Consider the following 9,913-nt stretch of genomic DNA (forward strand, 5'->3'; position numbering starts at 1 on the left):
AGATTTAAAAGGAAAACAGTTAATAAATTGACTTTTGGTTCAGAAGCCTTGCGGCTCTTTCCAGAGGATCAGATGTCAAACATCAGATTATCCGAAAGGGTCTGTGGGGTTAATTAAAGAGCTAAAAAGACTAATCCTATGTGAAAGGTGGGTTTTTCACAACCTGGCAACTTAAAAAAGCTGAGCTTGTGACCTACTCATAATTGATCCAGAATGCATTAAATAGATCTAATATTAATAAACGTATTAGTGAAAACTTACAACCGGCACACCCATCGAACATTATATTTACCGTGTTTGCACGGTGTCGTTATTTATTCAACCACTTTTTGAAACCACTGATGTTTCTCAGCCTGCTACCCTCTGGCATCAAAGCCCCTCATTCTGTGAATTTAGTTGTAATTTTTGACCCACAGATGAAATGAAGAACCACTGGTGTTATTTTCTACAGCTTCGACATCCAATACTTCCAAGCTCTGTGATCATAGGGTTGTTATTATATCTTTTAAACAATCTCCAAGCAAAAAGATCAAAGCATAGAAAAGATATTTTTCATGGCTTACATGTAGACAGAATTTCTGAATCCCTTACTGCTCAAGTCTCAAGTCCTTTAAATTCCAAGATTTTGTAATAATAGCTTTAAAAAAAGAATTCACATATTCTAAAATGTCCTATTACATTTCTATCAGGTTTCTATTCATGTTTGACCTGCAGAAGTTGTTTATTCACTAGTTCACTGCCTCAATCCAATAACGTCTGAAGCAAGTTGGATTCTAATGGGTTAAATTAGAAAATCTGCAAATTAACCACGCTATGAAAGCGCTTGCTTACTATTTATCTTCTATCCCCAAAGAAAAACCTTCAATGTTTCTTTACACCGCAAAGAAATCCAAACTGCTGCCTTTTAATTTTAAAATCCATGTGTTGCATGTTTTTTTGCTTTCAGTATGCTACCAATATAGGTCTCATGTGCTCTAAATCTTAGCCCATAAATTACAGTTTCAAACTTTTCAATGGTTTGGTCACACTGGGGCTGTCGCGGGTACCAAGTTCTGTGCCAGTGTGACTTACGATGTGTTGGAGCAGGGATTTTACAGCATGAAATGTCACTCCTACAGCTCCGCTGAGCCCAAGAGCGTGAAATCTGATGCTTTGTTGAAAAGGCTTCAAAGACAAGGCTGGCAAATTCACAGATACACATCAAACTTAACAATGTAGCCTTTAATCAGTTACAGTGTTTATCCAATTAAGATGCTATGGAGACCGTGTTATATGCAGAACTGTTAAAACTAACTGGAAAGTCTGCTATATGGATGGGCCAGAAACTAAAACTGCACACAGTAACACATTTAAGCAACATTCAACTGTTGAGCATCACTGATCTCAGCAACATCAGCATAAAGGAGGAAAACACTGTATCTAATATTAGAAAGCACAGCTTTCTCTGCACAGACCATCAATTTACTGCCGTTTAAGAGGCAGTTTGTATTTCACTCTTGAGCTTAAATTTCCTTTTAGAGGAGAAGTGTATGTACATTTAAACAAGCAGAACATGGGCTATATCTGGAGGGAAGGGATACTCTTTGCTACCTTAGCCCTGGATATTTTTACTGGATTTTTTTAAAAACAGCAGCTCTATGTTGTTTGATTCTTAAATATAAAGTTGTTAAGTGGAAGACATGTTTAGAGATTCTAAAATATTAAGGGGTTTTACAATGTAATAAAATGAGGCAGGCAGTCTGAGCAAAGCCATGTATAAAGTGCTGATGCAGTTCAAATGATATAAGCTGGTATTCAATCTGTAATCACTTTGGTTCCACAGTCATAAAGATTAAAAAGGACACACACATAAAAAAACACATTAAAAGTCCCACATCTTAGGCTCACAATTAACAAAATACAGCCCTTTAAAAAACAGTCATTCTGCAGAAAATTGATCTGTATCTATTCTGATAATAAAGCAAAGACATAAAATGTCCCAGTGCTGGGTTTTTAAAAGTGATCACTGGCTGCATGTCTTGTTTTCCATGAAAGGAAACTGAATATTTTGAGGTTTTCGGTTCATTCTTCTATTTCTCAGTGAAATTTCAGCAATTAATCTACTAACCAAACAACCAAATGAAACTAGACCCAGAAACTCACGATTCCATACATTTTGAAGCAGGATATTACAGTACTGTGCAAAAGTCTTGAGCCACCTGTCATTTTTGTAAACTTTGCTTCTAAGGAGCCAGACTTTCTCCAAATCAGTTTTAAAGTCCTCTCATGCAATAGTTCTTCAGGTTTTCTGATTATTATTGTTACGTCCCTCTGCAGCCTCTAATCTGCTCAGTGTGTTCAGCTGGTGCTAATTGGCCACACCTAATCAGGTGTGGATAAAAGCATACCTGAGGCAAGCTTCCCAGGGAGCTCACTAGTCTTTGCCTTGGTGGCACCAGCCATTTTAGCCAACCTGATAGTCCATTTTAAGATAAAACCTCTTTTCACCTACACGCTGGTATTCGTCTCCTTTTTTATGTTGCGGCTTTTGAGCCGGGTCGTAACAATTATTCAGAGGAATGATTTTGTTTGTTAAGCTCAAAGCCCTAACATATAAATAATTCAGGCATAAAAAGGCCACCTAACTCAAGGGTCTACATATGACAGTTAACTTGGCAGGGAATTTTAACTGTATTTTCATTATTTTCACAGGTTTCAATAGATCACTGCATCTATTTCTCATTTTCTTAGCAAAATCTAAAGAAATTAGGGGTGGCTCAAGCCTTTTGGACAGTATTCTATTATAAACCCTAAAACAATGCGCAAAGGAAAATGAAATTCAGGAATAAATACGTTATATATTGAAAAAGAGCATACGCCACCTGTTTCCCCCAGCTCATACAACGTAAAGCCATCAATCTGAAGGTATCCTTGGAAGCGCTCCTTGTTCACCCACAATGATAAGCTACTGTCCTCGTACTCTGCAACACAGACAGGTAAAATCTTTCAGAAACAGAAGCACAGAGCTAATCAACATTCAGCCCAAAGACTGCCTATAATAAAAAGGGAAAGCAGAAGAGTGTATTGATGGCTGGAATGTAAGAAGATCAGCGTTTGCCACCTGTATGCATTCTTGGGGAACAAAGAGCAAGACAGAAGCTGAGCAGTCACAGCCATAGGTCAGATAAACAATGACCAGAAACTGTTTTGACAGCCAGCTGCCTCTGGCTTAACAGTCAGGCAGGGTATTCAAGATCTGAAACAGCACAATGATCTATGACTCAGAGCGAACAGATTGGCAATCGATGGAGATGTAAACAATCAAACGCAACAGATGGCCAAGTCATAAATCAAATAACAGTTTGTTTAGCCTTGACTGTTCACAGTCACATTTCCAGATTAATTACTATTTATCAAATAGATGGCTGTCAAGAACATTAAGAGGAAAAATACTGTAATTTTCATTCACAATTGATGCCTTTTCCCCCAAAATGCTGGCTAACCTGACCTAATTTTCACAGCTAAGGAAAGAAAAACATCATATTTGGTTTGTAAATGATTCTGCAACCATACATTTATTTTTAACACATCTGGAGCAAATGAGTAATTCAACAGATGCAACAAGAGAAGAAAAAAAATCCTATCAAATGCACCATATAAATAAAAAAAAATAAACAAAGACAGAAAAATAAAAAATTACTTCCTGAATGCGAGCCACATGTTGTTGCTCCTCTAACATCTGGAGGCAACACGCAAACAGGAAGCAGAGAATGTCCCTGGAGGGTATAAATAGGGTGTAACGAAGCTGCTTAAACAACACCGTTTTCTCCAGCTGAGAGGCTACAGGACGCTCATAATTGATGTCAAATGTAGCCGGGACCTTATTATGACACGTTAATAAGTTACCGTGACCTTTCGCTACCATCATAGTAATTACAAGAACACTGATGACTTTTAACATGATTCTCATCCTGCAGGGCTCCAAGTGAGCTGGAAGCATAATACTAAACATGACAAGCTAAAACCTGGAACACACTTTTAAACCCCCCCAAGGTCGTAGCTTACAGTAGTATTAGAAACTATTCCTCAGTGATTATACTGTGCAAAGGGAGCGGAGCCTTGCTGTTAAGACTGCTGAGTCAGTGGATAGGGCAGACATTCCAGAGAGTTCTTTCCACAGATGTTCTGGCTTTACAGACAGCATGCAGCTTCCCAACTTTACCCCAGAAGCAAAAGAAAGCTCGGAGGCCCCATACTGGGGTTGTACAGCCTGATCCACCTCTACACCGACTGAACCTGCTTCACCTTGAAACAAATTAGAGCTGCTTTCTTCCCGGGCGCCACCCTCACAATCTCCATACTGCCCTACAGGAGCCCTTCAGCCCAGAGTTCACACAGTGGGAGGTGAGAGAGAAAGATGAGGGGGAATATAAACAGACAGTGGGTGGAGTGAGGATGATCCAGTGTCAGAGTTTGGAGCAGAGGGAGGAGGCAGCTCTGACACATTTCAAGGATGAAGGTTAATGGCACAGAAGACCTCCAAGACAATGCAAAAAGTGTAGAAACAGAACCACAGGGGGAAACGCATAGAGAGGGGAGGAAGCTGCTTCATAAAGATAACTCAGACAGCGTACGATCCAGGAGACTGACGTGTTGAAATGTGACACAAAGCTCGGTGTAATGATGAGAAAGCAAGGGTAATTTGCTATTATAAAAAAAGAACACATAAGGTTTAACAAAGAAGATGCTTTGGCTCAACTGCTGAAAGGAAATAGGAATACAACAACAAATAAAAAGAGTGTGATATAAAAATATTTTATGTATTGCTCAGTTATAGGATCGGGTAAAGATAAAGAAAAAAAATGATGCTGTCAGTAGCTAGCAGCTCATATTCATGTAAGGTAATGCTTGAGCAATCAAATCAAACAAAGCTATATCGGTTATAGTTAGTTATATTATTTATAGTGAAGAAGAAGCCACTGTTGGTGACAAATGCCACATAAATACAAAAATATAGAAAAGTTGACAAGAGCCATGTAGTAAGTAGACTTACTACTAAAGTAAATTCACTGAAGTACTTCACTGTATTCCTACTTTAATTACGCCACTGTAATTTGCATGCAACTGCAGAATATGGAACCCCGACTTACGAATACCCCATTTAACGAAAAATTCAAATTATGTAGGCACTTAACGGCAATATTTCTGCCCGTGTTACGGCAACATGCCCGCATAACGAAATCCGCTGGCTCTGATTGGCTGAGCCCAGAATGCCTACAATGCCTTCCGGATCATGTGACAACCCCCTTGGCTTTCGTACTTGCGCTTCGCTATTCCACTTAAACGGTGTATTGTTGTTGCAGTTAGCAATTAGCCAATAGCCTATCGGTCACTCAAAAGGCGCGATGGGTGCTTCGACTTAAGAAAATTTTCGACTTACGAAAGACCCTTGGGAACGAATTAATTTCGTAAGTCGGGGTTCCACTCTACATTATGTACTTATAGCTCAGCAATAAATTAGTAATTAAACATTACACCAGCAGCTGGAACAATAATTTGATCATTTTGACCTAATAATTTGACAATAATTAAACATTTGACTTATGTTAATCATGTCTAAATACTTTTGTCCACTTTCCAAAAACAATTATCCAAAATAAGATCGTGAAATCCACGGGCACAATTTACATGCAGCATCTCTGCCTTTTTTGCACTTCATACCCCATCTCCCACCCACCACTCCTCTGTCCAAACAAAGTAAAAACAACAACCAGTTATTGGGCTTTCCATCAATGTCATTCACGCTGACCTTGCCAACACTGCAGATTGCAATAACCAGTGAAATGAAGGCTGACCGTGTGCGCTGTACCAAAATGTCATCATTGTGTTATCACCTGTTTAAGTGTGATCTTTTCTGTCATCACATTCACAAACTGTTAATCATCCTGTCATTTACATGATCCCAATAAACATATGCAAACACATTCGGCCTCACAGCTGGCAGCATTATGAATGTTTCCATACAAGGAGTGGAAAGGCCAAACCATTAACCACTGAGTCAGATTAACAGGAAGCCTTATGTGGAGCTCTGAGCATTAGGAGGACTCAAAGACCCAAAAACGTGTCTGAAGACTGTTGGCAAGTGAAACAGTTACAAATGCCGTACTGTGCATGCTGACATATATGCTAATTATATTTTTCTGCTTTCTTACATGTTCCCCAGTAGCTTTCAATGCAGCTACACAATGATCAAAACCACTTGGCCTTTGAAGCACAATAGCAGAGCAGACCTGTATAACTGTATGAAACAGAGGATTTGGATAATTAAATATGTATGAGCTTCTGTGTTCTACTATATCTTAACAGTGCTCTTCAAAAGGGATGCCGCTATTTGTGATGCGCACTAAAGCAATCAAAGCTAAACAATAACATGTCAAATATCATTTTACACAAAGCGAGAGCTTGTGTTTGGACAGTGTGGTTGTGCTCAGTGGGACCCATTCTTTAAAAACAAGAGTGCACAGCAAGAACAGCAAGTGTGCAGTGAATTTCTAATGAGTACTTTGAATCTGCGTATTCGGAAAATACATATGAAAGCAAATAGTTGGCGGGGGGGCATGATCAAAGTCGTTAGAATATCTTGGCAGCTGTCGGCCTCTAATGCTAGAAGATAAACAACAATGCAGCAAAAAAAGAACGTGTCAGTTTCACAGTATAATACTCACACGCTTGACTAAACGTCACAGCCTGCCATAAAACAGTGTCACTAGGTGCCTATGCAAATGGGCTCATAAGTTTAGCCATATAACATTTTCTGACTGAACACCATGCAAAGTGAGGGCAACAGCAAACCATATGAGGTGTGGTTGACTCATTTATTCCTTCATCCAACATTTAGCCAGCAGACCTTCAGGGAGACTAGAAGCATACTACAGCAGATGGACAGAAAGCCGAGGCTGAAGGCTATGAGTCTTTAAAAAAGCGAGGCAAACCACTTTCTTAAATTTCTCTTTTGCTATCACTTGAGGTAAGTGTCTAATGCTTAATGACTCAGTTTCTGTGCTACTATACTAAATAATCAAAGTTTTTTTTCTTCTGCAGTTTCCGAACGACTGAAAAGGACAAAGAAAGGAAGGACACAACCATGTCATTTTGCCATGCTGCTCCTCTCCTCAGTCCTTGACAAGTTTAACACACCGTCACCATGGCAATGCTACAGATTCATCACATCCTCCGTATCAAAGTCCTAGAGGACTCTGCAGAGTGTGGAGTTTTTGTGGTTAACATCTACTGTGGCGAGCCTCTTCTGCTGAGATTCTGGTGCGTGAAGCCCGCCTTCCGAAATGGTCAGGTGGAGCAGATGGATGCAAACGCACAGACCGCAACGCAGATGGATTTTGTTCTCCGGGTCACACACCGTGCACCTGACCTCCCTAACAGCCACTACTGGGGTCCGTTTGTGTTGTCGCTGTGCCTCGACGCTCTTCGCTTCCGGTTCCGCCTGCCAACTCGGGCCCAAAGCGGCAGAGAAATACAAGAGATCATGGAGGAATGCGGTGAACTCATGTTACTGCGCTGAAAGCTTTCAATTATGACCCGAAAAAGCAAATCCTCTAAAGCTTTTACGCATCGCAAATGTGATTTTCTTTTTTGTCTGCTTTGACTCGATGGCTGATGCAGCGATTCACCTCTTGGCTTTGACTGCATACACACTACCAGCTCTGCGCTCTTCTTTGGTCGAATCTGCGGTCTCGCACGCCCACTCAAGCCAGTTCATCCACCCTGGCCTGCTATGTATGTCCGCCCAGAGACAAACCGCCACAACATCACTGGCCTAACCACACACACAATAGTGGGCAGACCCTGGGGTGCTTTATGATGGGCCAGGCACACCATAACTCAGTGTGGTGAGGATGAAAGAGCAGCGGCAGGAACGGGAAAACTACATGAAGACAGCTCTGGTTACAAAGTTTATGTGAGAGGCGAGAAGGAGGAGGGAATAGCAGGCGGGAGCAGGAGACAGCATGGCACCCTACTGCCCTCTAGTTAAGCTATTAAACTAAACCAATTGAGAAAAAAAAAAAAAACAAGACAACAGTAGTGGACAAAGCCTAAAGCAAATAAAATACTTACCATCATAGGTAAAGTAGCCTCCATCTTTAAAGACTACGACAGCAGGAAGCTCTGGCAAAGATACTGACTGTTGAAAACACAAAAACACCACTTTAGACAAAGATCCATAAATCATATAAAATATGTGAAAAACTCTTTGTACTGGGAAAAAAAAACATCAGAGCTTGTAACGTGTGCAATCCCAGGGCAAGAGACATGTTCAAAGAATCTAAAAACATTATCTCAAACTAGGAAAATATAACTGCATGTGTCATTCCCAAGTGCATTAATGACATGTTTGTGAGTGTATCTTTGTGAAATTAATTTCATACTTTCTAAAGACGAAAGATGATCGCCTATTCAAAGCATTACCTCTGGCAAGGCTTCCTCTGAAGCAGAGAAGAAGTAAGTATAGACAATGAGCTCAGAGGCAGCGTCGTTGTACTTCTCCTGCAATAGCAAAAAAAGAAGGAAAAAAAAAAAAGGCTTTCGGTATTCAAAGATTGTAAATTATCACTTGAAGGTATTGCATAGAATGAATTCTTTCTTATATTATGTCAATGCTGCAGCATAGCATTGCCCCTATGATGCAGACTTTTGTGTGGTTGCTAAAGAATAAAAGAATGAAAGTGTATTGCTGTATGTTGCTTACTTTGAGAGGAGAATCCCCACCAACATACACAAAAAGCACATCGTGCCGTTTCATCATGTGCTCAAACATCTGCTTGCTGGGAAGGGCTCGGACGGCTGGTCTGATGGAATAAAGAACAAACAAACAAACAAACAAACAAAACATAGACAGGAGTTCATTTTGATAAGTATTTAAACCTCACAGAGTACAACAGTGATGTGTAATGTCCTAATCTTGGTTTCTGTGCTGCTAGCACCACCCAGTGGCAGTTCAAAAAACCACTGCAGTCCTCAACCCGTCTCCGAGCCAAGCTTTTGATCAGCCCCTCTGTCACGGATCTAGTTTGATTTCCCTCAAGGAGGGGAGAAATCTGTCAGGCTCACTTGATACAGTGGTTTAAAGTGGAGCATCAGAGGCAGAAATCCATTGAGCTATGAAACAAATATGGCCTGGGTTGATAAGCTTTTCATTTAGCTTGGCATGTCTTCCTGTGAAATAAGGGAAGTTCTACTCGGCTCTCAGTTTCTCCTCATGTTGATTTCCAAGTGTTGTTTGAACCCTGTAACTTACCCTGCCACCCTGTTGGCAAACTCTACAATATCATCTTTTGTCCTCGGTCCCTTGTAATTGTAGGCAAGATCACCCTTTAACCTGAAAATAATAAGAAAAAATAGTGAAAGACTGAATATTTCATTGAAAACCCATTCAACACCTTTCACTGTTTTGTGCCAACAGAATGACACCGCTTGCATATTTATGTGAAACTGAATAAAACGGGAATTAACTGCTTGGCAGTCATGCATTCAGGATTTGTATGAAAAAAGAATATTATGCAAGAGGTGTACATCGAACTAAATTTTCTGATTGGACCGCTCTTTTGACATTTTAGAGTAGATTCTTTTTGCTGTTTAAGCAACACAAATATTTTTTTCCTTCTACTGGTTCTTCCTCATTTCATATAGCAGGTGCCAATTTTTTGTATGCTTTTCTAATGTAGTGTTGGACCCACCTTTGCCCACTTAAAAAATCCTAAATTAATTGGTGGCATAGATTCAGTATAATATTGGAAACATTCCTTACAGATTGTTTACCATGTTCATATAAAACCAGTACACGATGCTACAGAATTGCTGGCTGTACGGCTCTCCCTTTCAACCTCATCCCAAAGGGGGTTTTGGTCGAGAGCCGAGG

At 40.2% G+C, this 9,913-nt stretch overlaps 1 protein-coding gene across 1 annotated transcript; it reads right to left on the minus strand.

Moving 5' to 3' along the window:
* Positions 1-2,856: 2,856 nt before the first annotated feature.
* Positions 2,857-9,373, minus strand: LOC102199461 (protein disulfide-isomerase TMX3-like; the record flags this gene model as incomplete). Its single annotated transcript, XM_013908115.1, has 5 exons — positions 2,857-2,960; positions 8,113-8,179; positions 8,464-8,541; positions 8,744-8,843; positions 9,293-9,373. Coding segments are annotated over 5 exons (430 nt in total), but the record flags the coding sequence as incomplete, so codon positions are not given.
* Positions 9,374-9,913: the final 540 nt, after the last annotated feature.

This window comes from Pundamilia nyererei, unplaced genomic scaffold (genome assembly GCF_000239375.1).
Source record: "Pundamilia nyererei isolate P.nyererei 1_Seehausen unplaced genomic scaffold, PunNye1.0 scaffold01242, whole genome shotgun sequence".
NCBI lineage: Eukaryota > Metazoa > Chordata > Actinopteri > Cichliformes > Cichlidae > Pundamilia > Pundamilia nyererei.